Source organism: Pelmatolapia mariae, linkage group LG15 (genome assembly GCF_036321145.2).
Source record: "Pelmatolapia mariae isolate MD_Pm_ZW linkage group LG15, Pm_UMD_F_2, whole genome shotgun sequence".
Classification (NCBI taxonomy): Eukaryota; Metazoa; Chordata; class Actinopteri; order Cichliformes; family Cichlidae; genus Pelmatolapia; species Pelmatolapia mariae.
In genome coordinates this window covers 24037149-24049721 of record NC_086240.1, presented here as the reverse complement: position 1 = coordinate 24049721, position 12573 = coordinate 24037149, and the positions used below count along the sequence as shown (strand labels likewise).

At 37.8% G+C, this 12573-nt stretch overlaps 1 protein-coding gene and 1 long non-coding RNA gene across 2 annotated transcripts; both read right to left on the bottom strand.

The window, feature by feature from the left end:
• Positions 1-4291: 4291 nt before the first annotated feature.
• On the bottom strand, positions 4292-8525 carry LOC134643456 (uncharacterized). The gene is made up of 10 exons (XM_063495822.1): positions 8453-8525; positions 7541-7876; positions 7146-7415; positions 6893-6982; positions 6462-6572; positions 6225-6314; positions 6106-6134; positions 5604-5660; positions 5427-5501; positions 4292-4512 (listed from the first exon to the last, which is right to left on the bottom strand). Exons 1-10 carry the CDS (start codon positions 8505-8507, stop codon positions 4396-4398), a joined length of 1230 nt encoding a protein of 409 aa, XP_063351892.1. The 5' UTR covers positions 8508-8525; the 3' UTR covers positions 4292-4395.
• A 2024-nt stretch (positions 8526-10549) lies between these two features.
• LOC134642683 (uncharacterized) lies at positions 10550-11537 on the bottom strand. Its single transcript, XR_010096323.1, has 3 exons — positions 11463-11537; positions 11346-11374; positions 10550-11071 (listed from the first exon to the last, which is right to left on the bottom strand). It is a non-coding gene; the product is annotated as an uncharacterized LOC134642683 (long non-coding RNA).
• Positions 11538-12573: the final 1036 nt, after the last annotated feature.

Sequence of the window (12573 nt, the reverse complement as noted above, 5' to 3'; positions counted from 1 at the left end):
CAGGTAGTTTTGGACACCTGGGAGGTCTTTAAGGATTTCAGCCATCATTTTCTGAAAAGCTGAGGGGGCAGAGGCCAGTCCATAAGGTACTCTGCAGAATCTGAAGAGTCCATCATGTGTAATGAATGCTGTCAAATCTCTGCTATCTTCATGCAGGGGCAGCTGGTAGTATGCATTTGCAAGACCAATTGTAGATAACATCTCCGCACCCTGTAAGCTGGCAAACAATTCATCTACATGTGGTAAGGGGTAGCAATCAGTGATCACAGCTTTGTTTGGTTCACGGAGGTCTGCACACAGCCTTATTCCACCAGTTTTCCATCCTGTCACAACAATTGGGGATACCCATGGTGATGCATCAATCCGTTCAATGACACCAGCTTTGAGTAAACGATTCAGTTCTGCTGAAACTGAAGCCCTCACAGCAAACGGGAGACGTCGCAGCTTCTGACGGACAGGTTTGACTGTTGGGTCAACTTTCACTTTATGCACAAAGGCACGCACACAGCCAATATCTGGGGCAGCAGGGATGCAAGAAGTAGGTGATGGGTTTGTAGACATCACAGAAGCAGTAGGATCAGTACATGGAGGTAGAACAGTATTGCCTGCAATGCTGACATTCAGCGCTTCCATCAGAGTTCCTTTCCTTACAACAAAGAACACAGCTGAGGCGGATGCATTTCCTCTGCTCGCTGTGACTTGCAGGCAGCCTAACACAGGGATTGTTTTCTTTGTGTATGTAACTAGTTGAAGGTCAGGTGGTTTTAGTGGCGTATCACTGAAGTGCTCTTCGTAGATGTGGTTAGGCAGGATAGAAACTGCAGAACCTGTGTCCACAATCAGTTCAATGTCCTTAGCTGATGAGGTAGGTGTGCTCACATTTATGCTGCATTGCAATCCTTTTGATGCATGAGAAGGATCTGTTAAGTAAAGGACTGTGAGTTTTGGTAAATGGACTTCCCGTACATCTCTTGTCTTGGATGAGCAGCAGACACGAGCAAAATGTCCAATTTTATGACACAGTTTACAAGTAGCTTTGGCAGCAGGACACTGACAAAAGTTGGCTAAATGACTGTTTGAACCACATCTAAAACAGTTCTTAGATGGTTTTGTTGCATGAGATGGCTTTGCAGGGTGAGCATTGTATTTGTGTTTCCTCTGCATGGAGTGCGAGTGAGACTGCACAGCTTGGACTGAAGTACTGCTGTCTGCAGCTATGGATTTAGCTTGTTGAACTGCAGATTCCATTTGTGTTGCCAGTGTAACAGCTTTATCTAGTGTCAAATCAGGTTCAAGCAAGAGTCTTTCTCTTAGGCTGGGGCTAGATACATGTTCAACTAGCTGATCACGGATCATTTCTTCTGTCCTGTCATCAAACTCACATTTTGAAGCAAGGTCACGCAAGCTGGCCACATACTGGATAACAGTCTCATGCGAAGCTTGTCTTTCCACAACAACATTTACCTTGGGTGAAAAGTATTGTTCTAGGGCAGTAACAGCAGAGGCAAAAGTATCACCTGTATTTGGCAGTGAGTAGAAAATCCTTTGTCCCTCTGTTCCCAAGCAGTGAAGTAAAGTAGCTCTTTTTCGTGCTTCAGGCCAAGCATTCCCTGTTGCATTGATCACAAGCAAATAATTGTTGAACATACGCATCCACATGTTGAAGGGCAAAGCAGGATCTCCAGGGCAAGGCAAAAACATCGGCAGCGGATGGATGTTTGCAGCCATGATGACTCAGCAAAAAATCAAAGCAGAAAAAAAACCACGCAGGGTTACTCGTCGCCAAAATGTAGTAGCGGCCGGTAATAAACCAGTCCTCATAAAAGAACAGTGCTCTTTACTGAATTCAGCACAGACTTACATCGAAGAGGTAGCAGTAACACACATCAGTTATCAGCTAGCCATCTAACTATATTCTAACTCTAAACCTTTTCCGACTCCGCTTTACTCTTATTTTGCGACACCACCCTCTAGTGGTGCAATATGATATAAACATTACAGGACACAACACATACTTTACACCCATAATGGTAACAGGCAGTGGCGGGAACTTAATGCTAGCGACCATTTCAAATATCGTTAAAAAAAGTAAGTTACTTTGACTATTTTTAACGTAAGTTAAATATAAAAAATTCCCACTAAAACTCAAATTAAATGATGCCACAGTAAATAGCCCACAAAATGAAGATTTCCATTGAACAGTAGTGCCTTTTAACCGTATGTTAAAAACCGGATAATTCTTTTAGGAAAAAACAACAACAAAACAACGTTAAATAAAGCTTACATTTCAAGCACTTACAGATTAATTCCTAAAGGCAATTTAATATCGAAACAGCTGGTATTTCAGTGCTCTAATGGAAACTTGTTCATGTCACATAACATTGACATCCACTTCTTAATCCTCTTTATATAAAGTACACATGATTTTTAAACCCTTGTTTAATATAATCACTCACGACTGTAGACGGTAGATTTTTCACTACATACAAGCTTAACTGAGAAGCCGAAGTGCAGTCAATGATCTTTTAGGGGCGGGGTCAGATTGATGTGCTGTTAACGTGGGGATATGTCGTGAGCAGGTGCCGTTCACACGTCTGGAGTTTTTCTTTCTTTCTTTATCCTGAGTCAAGATTGTTCTACTTTTAGAGGGATGAGTAGATAACTGAATGGGAGACAGAAAGCCCGTCATCAGTTGCCTTTAAGGCTAGCTTCACATAGAGCAACAGCAAATGAATGCTCTAATTCCCCTGCACAATGTTGCTGAAGTCAATAAAAATGGCAACAAGGCAAATTAATCACTGTGGAAAAAAGGAAAAACAAATTTATACCGTTATTGGAACAAACTATGGAAAATAAAAACATTTAATGGCAGATTATTATTGCTTTTACTTACACTTATTATTTAATCTACTCACCTATTTACTGAGTTTATATTTTGGCCTTTATAATGGTTTGGATGTCAATACGAAACATTTAGAATCAGAAAAATAAAATAAAATGAAATCTTACAATACAAGTTTTTCCTGCTAATTTATTTTCCCAATGTATTAATTTTTGCTAGATAAACCTTGTTCCTTTCCTCTTTCTTTTATTAGGTACACTTCCTTTTTCTTGATGCTTGCTTCTTTCTTGACACACATGCAACACAGCTGAGCCTGAACTGTTCTGCTCATACGAAACAGACAGGCAGTGCTTATGGTGACAATTCTAGAGTCTATTAGGGTCCTTCAACTAACAAAATCCCATGTGAAGTATGTGAAATGGTAGCTGACATTGCTACTGTTTTCAAAATACAAATATGACAAAAATGTGATTCATAAATGAATAAGTTGTCCTAATGTAGTTATCTTAAGTAAACATTGCTTATTTGCTTGAGGCAATGAATTTGCATATATATATATATATATATATATATATATATATTTAAATTCTGAGAACATATGATGCTTTACAGACTACCAAAAAAAAATTAAAAATAAACAAAATACAACAGTAAATGTCATGAGCCTGCTGTGTGCTGGTAGGAGAAGACCCAAATGCAGACTCACAGAGGCAAAGAGCAAACTCAAAAAACCACAGCTTTATTTACTGGCTGGGAGAAACAATACAAAACTACACTGGAAAAATAAACTAAGCACACAGAGAGGTGCACACAGGTAAACACACACCGTACAACACAACACAGAACAAGGAAAACATAGGGCTTAAATAAACTGAGGGATAACGAGGGAATGAGACACAGGAGCAAGGTGCAGCTGGGAGTAATCAAACATGAAAAGACCAAAGCAAAACCAAAAACACTGACATGAGACAAGGGAATGTCAAAGTAACAGGAAATATAACACAAAGACGCTGACTTGACACTGAACAAACTGAACACGGAGCAGAGAGACAGGAGTGACAAAAGACACGACTCACTGGGGAGGCAGAAGGAGCATGGAGACAAGGGTAACTAGACATGGGACACAAGGAAGGCAAAGTAACAGGAAACCTATACATGAAATACATTAAACAAAGAACATAACTAAAATCAACAAAAACACTGGGTCAGAGACCCAGTACCGTGACAATAAAACTCATGTGCTGGAGCCTTTATTGGCTGCTTGGGATTTTACATAATAGAAAAACACTTTTTAATATCATAAAATCTTCAGGCCTATACTACAGATATAGAAACACATATACGTACACTGATAAAGCAATAAACAATCTATGAAAAAATATAGTGCAACATTCTGTGTAAATTTAAAAATTAAAATACAGATTATATTAACACTGTTGTTAAATCCTGGGAACTTTAGCCAAACAGAAACCCTCTTTCATTACACAAGAATGGAAATTAAAGAAAGAAGTTACCAAATAAAAAGAGATTCTGTGTGTTTTTTTTTCTGTTTTTTAGTTTTTTGGTTTGTTGATGCTAGCATAGAGGTTGCTGGGAGCGGGTCCAGGAGAAGAGACTGGACATATAATGTAGGTCACAGCTTCACCTTCTTCATGGTCTTTATCGGGAGCCTGAAAAACAATACACAGCTTTTTTCTTTTTTTCCTTTTGTTTCCTAACCTGCCCTGTCTGGGAGCTTTAGCAAACTTTTTTGTTACAAACACATTTACTTTACCAAGAAGAATTCTACTCTCTACGGCTCCTCTTGTGAGCCAATTTCTTTTTATTTTAATATTTTTTGTTTTTACATATAAACAGATGAGGACAAAATTACTAGCCTCTCAATGAAATTTAAAATTTTTGTCAAAATTTCCCAAGGGTTTTTCTTTTTTTTAACAGCAAGAGGTTTTCAGCATTGCATTTTTAAACATATTATTTTTCTTTTGCATAAATAAATCAAACATAAATAATTTCTACTTGCACACCATAACATAACTATTTCAGAAAAACACAAAAATGTCCATGTTCAATATTTTCACTTCACTGAAAAGTTTTGAGCCAGAGGCCAGCCGTCTAGGAATGGGTCAGAGAACAGGGCTCAGAGACCCCCCCAACACGTTTGTAAGTAACCACAGCAGACCCCACTACATGAACATGCTTTGCATCATCTTTATTCATTGTTTGCTGTACAAACCCTTAGCTGCAGCTTCTTTGCGTACAGCCTGACACCAACAACCATGACAGGAGTTAGCCCACACTTTAAGCTGGCGAGGTGTGATGCCGCTCAGGTGCGTCCACCTCCCCTGCAGCGGCACTGCAGACCACGCCCTGCCACAAGGTTCTTACTCCTTACTATATATGGATGCTTGGCCAGGGTTCCTCTGCTTAAAGAGTGAGAACATGTTGCACCAGAGGATACCCCAGGAGACAGGTCAATAACCACGCTAGATCTTCCAGCCATGTGCCCTAAAACCAATGGGTAAGCAGTAACTATTGACAGGGATCAGTAGGAGGAGCAACCCCGCAACCTTAACAATCAAATTACCTGAAGACCTGGACAGCTGTAGGTGGTCTCGGTGTAGCTGAGGGAGGCGTAGAGAACAACATCTTGAAGATCAGCCTGCACAGTGAAGACAACATAAAGACTGCTCAGTAATGTATAAAATGCAGATTCAACATATAAGTGAACAAATACATGTGGTGAGTAACTGTTTGATCTCACAGATTCCTGAATGGTTCCTGGAGCAGACGAAGTTACTGCAGAGTTTAAATTCCGTTCCTGAAACAAACAGGCAAATATGTATGTGTATATATATATATATATATATATTGTTTTTTGTTTTGTGCACTTTATGTTAAATATAGGTATTTTTGTTGTGCCTGAAAATGAATAAATAAATGAATGAAAAATGAAATGAATATATATGGCATAGATATGGATATTCATTGATCCTTATGTGAGCTTTTATCAGATTTGCCATGAATCAGTGTTTTTATCCTGATGAGTGCTGCCTGTTCATGAGGAGAACTGTGAGCTGTAAAATTTCTGTATAATCCAACATGTTTGTGTTATTGGGAAAGGTTGTTTTATTGCAGACATTCCAGCTTAATTTTCTATTTATTATCTGTCTTGTCCTAATGTGTCGTGCTGTTTTGTTGTTCTTGTGGCACAAATGAAGGAAAAAATGTAAAATTATCTGTTTCATTCTGATTAATAAACTCACCATGTTTTCATCCATCTGTGCTTTTTTCCCTGAAAATAGAAAATAAGGAGTCAACTTTAAGTTCCACAAACAGAATCCAGGTTTATCAACCTTTCTGTTTATATGTGAATAAATCCCACCAGCTCTTATCCAGATGCTGACGACAACAACAGCTGCTATAAGTGCTACTAAACCCAGGGCCACAATGGCAAGCCTGTACCAGGACCAGTCTGGGAAGAGAGTGAAAACATGAAAAGTATATTTTAAATGTATGTTTAAGTACATGATCTGAAATATTACTGCATGCCTTTTAAAAACACATCGTTTTTTAATATTTACTGAAGTCTGTAGAAAGAGAGAGATATTGTTGCCATTACCTGGTAATTTTCTCAAACCATTCATGATTTCCAGCTGTTTTGTTGTCAGACCTCCTTTAATGCCAGATTCAGTCATTATTTCCAATGTAATTGTTGCTGCTGCATATATTTCTTCACCAAAAACAAAAGAATAAAATTGAGAGGACCTTTCATTCTGTATGTTCTATAACAGTTGAATGATTTGTTCATGCATCTTAATCTGAACAAAAAAACAAAACTCTGGCAGCTACTCAATAGGAAGTTGTGAGAGTTTGCTTTGTACATGTAATATTGTTAATTAAAACCCATAAATGAAGTCATTACTAACACCAGTCTGAATGACTTTTGATTAAACTTTGCTCATTCACTAACAACAACTAACATTTTCTCCTAAAATTCAGAAAGAAAAAGACTTTGCTGAAAAAAATGATACAGAATATTGTTGATATTACCTGGTAAATTTGTTGAACCACCCATTTCCAGCACTTTTATTGTAGTCATTGTGTCTAATTTAACTGTTGTTGCTGTATTTGTTTCTTCACCTGAACAAAAAACAAAATTCAGTGGCCCTTTCATTAGAAAACTTTCTGTATATTCAGTTGATTAAATCTTCAGATTAATAAAATAAGATAATACTTTAGGTACTTAGTCAAAATAATGTGAATTTATTTAATAAGCTCTTCAGAACCTCTCCTGGTTTCTTACCTGATGAATGATGGCTGAAGGTAAAAAGCTGCTCTTTGTTATTTTCTGTTGTTTTTAAGCTACACTTAAAGTCAGAACTTGATATGTGACCATATGTAAGGTTCAGAAAAGTCACAGTAGCAGAGCAGGAAGACTGTGATGTTTTTAAATTTGAGTAATCTCTATCCAGATCTCTTCTGTTATGAATCCACTTCACTTTGTGTCTACACCGATCAAATGTCGACACAGAGCAGCTTAAAGTTACTTTATCAGCGTTCTTCTTTTCAGTCACTGGTTAAGATGAATTGCAAGAGAAAAACGAAGCAAGAATACATATTTATTTCTTAAATATAATGAAAATATGCTGTTCCAATGACACCACTTGAAGTAAAATATATTGTGGTGTAAATACTTACTGACAACAACAGACAGATGAACCACAGCATCTGGACCTTGCTGTCTCCCTGGATTACCTCTAAACTGTCTGCAGGTGTAACGACCAACATCCTCAGCTGTGACCTTCTTTATAACCAGTGAACATTGTGCTGTAACACTCAGTCTGTCTGATTTGGCTTTTTCTTTGATTTGTCCATGATTAACCAGCTCTACTGCTGGTGTGCCTCTTGAATCACTGAAGATCCAGGTGGTAGTGTGACAGTTGTGATGAATGTTGATCTGATTTTTACAAGGCAAAGTGACTTTATCTCCATCTCTGACAGTGAAGGCAAGCGAAAGATCTTCGCTAAGTGCTCCTGAGAACATGAAAGAGAAACAAAAATATTACCATTACTTGTGCAAATGCAGATAATTTACATTCTTGTGCACAGAAAAAAATGTGTGCACCAAACTCAGTTTGCTCAAACAAAAGCACAGCTGTCTACATAAAGATTTCTGAAAAGAAGTTGGAAAAAAATCTCTTACATGTTAAATGTACCCTTACCTTAAACAGAAGCACAACCCCCCCCCCCCCCCCAAAGTGGCTAAAAAATATATTATATCAAATGGTAAATGGGCTAGTTCTTATATAGCGTTTTTCTACTCTATCTGAGTCCTCAAAGCACTTTATATGCTTTTTGTGGTTTAACACAAATTTTTTAGGGTGGTTTAGCTAAACAATTCTCATATTTTGCATAAATTGCATCATTTTGTGCAATTACTGTTGATTTAAAAAGTAAAGAAATATAAATAATGAGACTGGACTAAAATAAAGTCTTTACTCTAATATGCAGTGTCTTCGTTTATTTTCAGGTCTGAAAATGTATTTTTAAAATTTGTTGTTGATATTAAGTAAAAATTAGGTTTTAGAGTATTTGTAAAGGTTACCTTACCTGAATAAAGAAGCAACAAAAACAGAGAAATGTTGAATAATTTGTGTTCAATCATCGCCTTTTGTTCTGGTTTTCCTTCTCATCTTGTCACAACTGCAACTTGCAAACTCTGTTGTACTTGTCAAAGACAAATGTCTATCTTCTTTACTTCCTGTCTCCTCCTCTTTCACGCTGTGGTTATTTTTAATGTTGGTAGGTCATATGAATTCCCTTCGTTTTTACAAACGTGTAGATATGAAAGAACAAATGAACATACATCCTCCTTTAACCAAACTGACACTGCAGTCTTACTTACTTTAGTGGAGGTAAATTAGAGTAAATCTACAGGATATTAAAATATGTGCTGTAGAGGTTTATCTCCACTGAAGCCACAGCACACTTCCTGTCCACTGCCATATATAGAATTATGTACTTGTACCAGCAATGACATTACATTGTGCAGTGTGACATTCTGTCCTGTGCAAACTCATATTGCATATTTCTTCAGTGTTTATTAAACAACAGAATCCATGCTGATGACAGTGATCAAGACTGTGCTCTCAATGATTTACCTTGTTTGCTGGTGCTGATGTAAAGACCGTAGCATCAAATGTGTAAACCTGAGATTGTGTTGTAACAATGTAACATTGTACATGAAAGCTGTATTGGATCTGATTGCCTAATTTAGTAGTGTTCAGCATGGTGATGGCTTGCTTGGGGATAAAATCTGTTGCTTAGTTTGTTAGTTTCAGGTAGATATTCAAACAGTACATGACCAGGGTGAGCTGAGTCTTGAAGGATTCGATTAATGTTCTTGAGACAGTGGGAGCTGTGCGGTTTTTCAAGTGAGGGGAGAGGACAGCTGACTATCTGCTAGGCCAGCGGTCCCCAACCTTTTTTGTGCCACGGACCGGTTTATGTCCGACAATATTTTCACGGACTGGCCTTTAAGGTGTCGAGGATAAACACAACAAAATAAAACCAGTACCAGTAGCAAAAAAAAATTCGGGGAAAAGACCCAGGAAAACACAGTTAACGATAAAAGTGATTAAAAAAATTATGATAAAACTGATAAAAACCCTGAAAACCATAAACTTCACACCTGAGTCTCAACTCTCGTGGCCAGGTACCAAATGACTCATGAACCGGCCCCGGACTCACGGACCGGACCGCTGTGCTAGGTGACCTTTATAACCCTATTGCGCTCGCTCTTCTGTGCTACTGTGCAAAACCATGCACAGAGAAAGTAGCACAGGATACTTTGCAGCGATAAGAGGACACCAACAGTTTCTCAGGGATGTTATTCTTTCTGAGAACCCTCGGAAAGTAGTTTATTTTCTTTCTTTCTTTCTTTCTTTCTTTCTTTCTTTCTTTCTTTCTTTCTTTCTTTCTTTCTTTCTTTCTTCACAACCTCAGTAGTGTGTGTTTGGCAGGTCAGGTCCTTCCTGCTGTTGCCTCCCAAGAAGCAGAAGTCTGAGGCCCTCTCCATACAGACCCTGTTGATGGTGACTGGCAGGATGTCATCTGCCTTCTTCCTGAAGTCCACAACAAGTTCCTTGGTCTTTACGGTGTTCAGGAGCAAGTTGTTGTCCATGCTGTCAGCCACTGGGCCATAGGCAGATGCATCCCCCCCAGAAATTAGTCCTCAGGCTACGATCAGTCTTACGGTCAGTAAGACTAAAATAGTGCTTCTACTTAGAAAAATCCAACATTTCACTTCCTTAGTCACTTCCTCATTTTATGTTCCACTTCTATTTTTATTAAAATGGGAGTTGTTCCATCTTTGGTGGATTGCTCTGCTCTTTTCTCTGCTGGAGAAACTCTTGCTGGAGAGCAGTGGGCTGGTTTGTGTTCTTAGAAGAAAATCTGTGTGGACTTGTGGAAAACACTAACTTGTATAAACCAAGAACTTCTCTAGTGTTGATCTTCTATTTGAACTCTAATTTAATGTAAATAAATGCCCTGAACTTCTATGATCGAGTCCTGCATTTGAGTGTTGCCTGTTTAGTGATCCCTGAAAGTTTTCTTTCCGAAAGCATCCTGATGAGACTATTCAACACTGTTTATTTCTTTATTTGCACATTACATTATGTGAGTACACTAATATTCAAAGCCCAATAAGCTCATCAACAAATACGAGATGCAAAGGAACAGATGTAAAGCATAAAACAGATACATTTATTACTGATATAGTTGATATAAAGACAAACTAGCATGAGTTATAGCCAGTGTTACCAGTCCCATTCTGAAGTTTATCTTTGTCCATGAATGCAGAAATCACGGTGTCAATGAAAGCTCTACAGAGGCAAAAAAGAAACTGCTGAAGAGGAGATGGTCAGGTGCTCCAAAAAAAGCACTATCATCCCTTTCAGACCTCCTCAACATTGGAGTCAACTAAAATTGTCCATAACAAGAACACATAGGTTTTAACAACTGAACAAAAAATAATTTGCACAGAGGTGTTCTAACTAAGAGATAAAATGAACCTTAACATGGTTGTCCAACTATAAAACAAGAGTTGATGTTGACATTGATGTTTTTGGTCAGTGGGTCTGACAGAAGCAGCACGGTCAGTCAAACTCCATCAGAAGAGCAGACATTTTCACAGTTTACTGCTCCATCGTTTTCATTATTACACACCTTTAAAAAACAAAATGGCATTCTCACACATCAATACCATCTGACAAGTCTAAATTTTGTGATCTTTGGGCATCCATTACTCTGCTTTTAGTGATTATTACCCAACAAAATGAGATTATAAAGGTATATTTGTCATTACAATTTATTCATTTTGTAGACAACCTTGTCCAAGTCACTTTAAAAAAATAAGTGCATTAAAGGTCAAGTTAGCATGCACTTGGTCCACAAAGAAAGAATGTAATAAATATTTAATAAGTCAATTTTAAAAACTCACAGTGTTTGTATCCATTTTTGCTGGTTTCCCTGACAAGACAAGACAAGGACTCAGCTTTTGCTTCCACAAACAAAATTCAAGTTAATCCAACCTGCTTGGTAATATTCTGACACTTACCTCTTTTGTATATGATGATGACCACAACAGCTATTAGGAGTGCTAAACCCACAGGCACAATGACAAACATCCACCAGTCTGGTAAAGAATGTAAACAAGAGTCTAAGGAGCTTGGAAATAAAGCGACTGGATGTAAAATTTCTTAAAGATGTTTCAATTCTCATCCAAGATGCTTCTTCAGTTCATGCAAACAATATAACACAAACAAGAGAAATCTGGTTGCTGATTTATGTTCTGTTTAAAACAAATTAACATAAGAGGGGGGAAAAAGAGGCAGCGCAGGTCACAACTCGGGCTACATCATCAAGTTACTGTTTTATTGATCTGCATCTTCTTCCTTAATAATGAATATTGGCTAATCCTGTATTGCAAGGATATTAAGAGCTACTTATTAATATCAGTTTGAAGCTACTTCCACTTACATAGATACAAGCAACATAAAACATTGCATATAAAGGAATCACATGAATATACGAACAAAAATCAGTTTAGGAAAAAGTAAATATCAAAATAGAAAAACAGTACAGTTCTTCAAAAATGTCATTTAGATGATTTTAAATGGTTATTCTTGCCTGTTTTCTTACTCTTACTTGGCGACAGAGGATAAAAACTAAACAGGTGCTCTTTGCCACTGATTTCTGTCACGCTGCAACTTAAAAACTCACAATTTGATTTATAAACTTCATGATAAGTCAGAAAGGTTGCAGTGGCTGAGCAGGTCGACTGAGTTATCTTTGCAGATGTATTATTCGCAGCCCAGATTTGACCATTTTTCATCCACATCACTGTATGTCTACACCTTCCATATGTCAGTACAGAGCACTTCACAGTCACAATATCAATGTTCTTCTGTTCAGTCACTGGTGAAGAAGAAAAAGATACAGACACTGTGAAACAAAGATAATACATAACTGTTGTGATGCTTTATTATGTTGTGCTAGGAGCACACTCACTTGTGACAACAGACAGGTCAACTCTGTGATCTGCACCTGTTTGTTCTCCTAACTTGTCAAACTGTTTGCAGATGTACTGACCAGTATCTTCAATGGTCACATTCTTTATAGCCAGAAAACATTCCTGTGTAAAACCCAATCGGTCCGATTTGGAATAA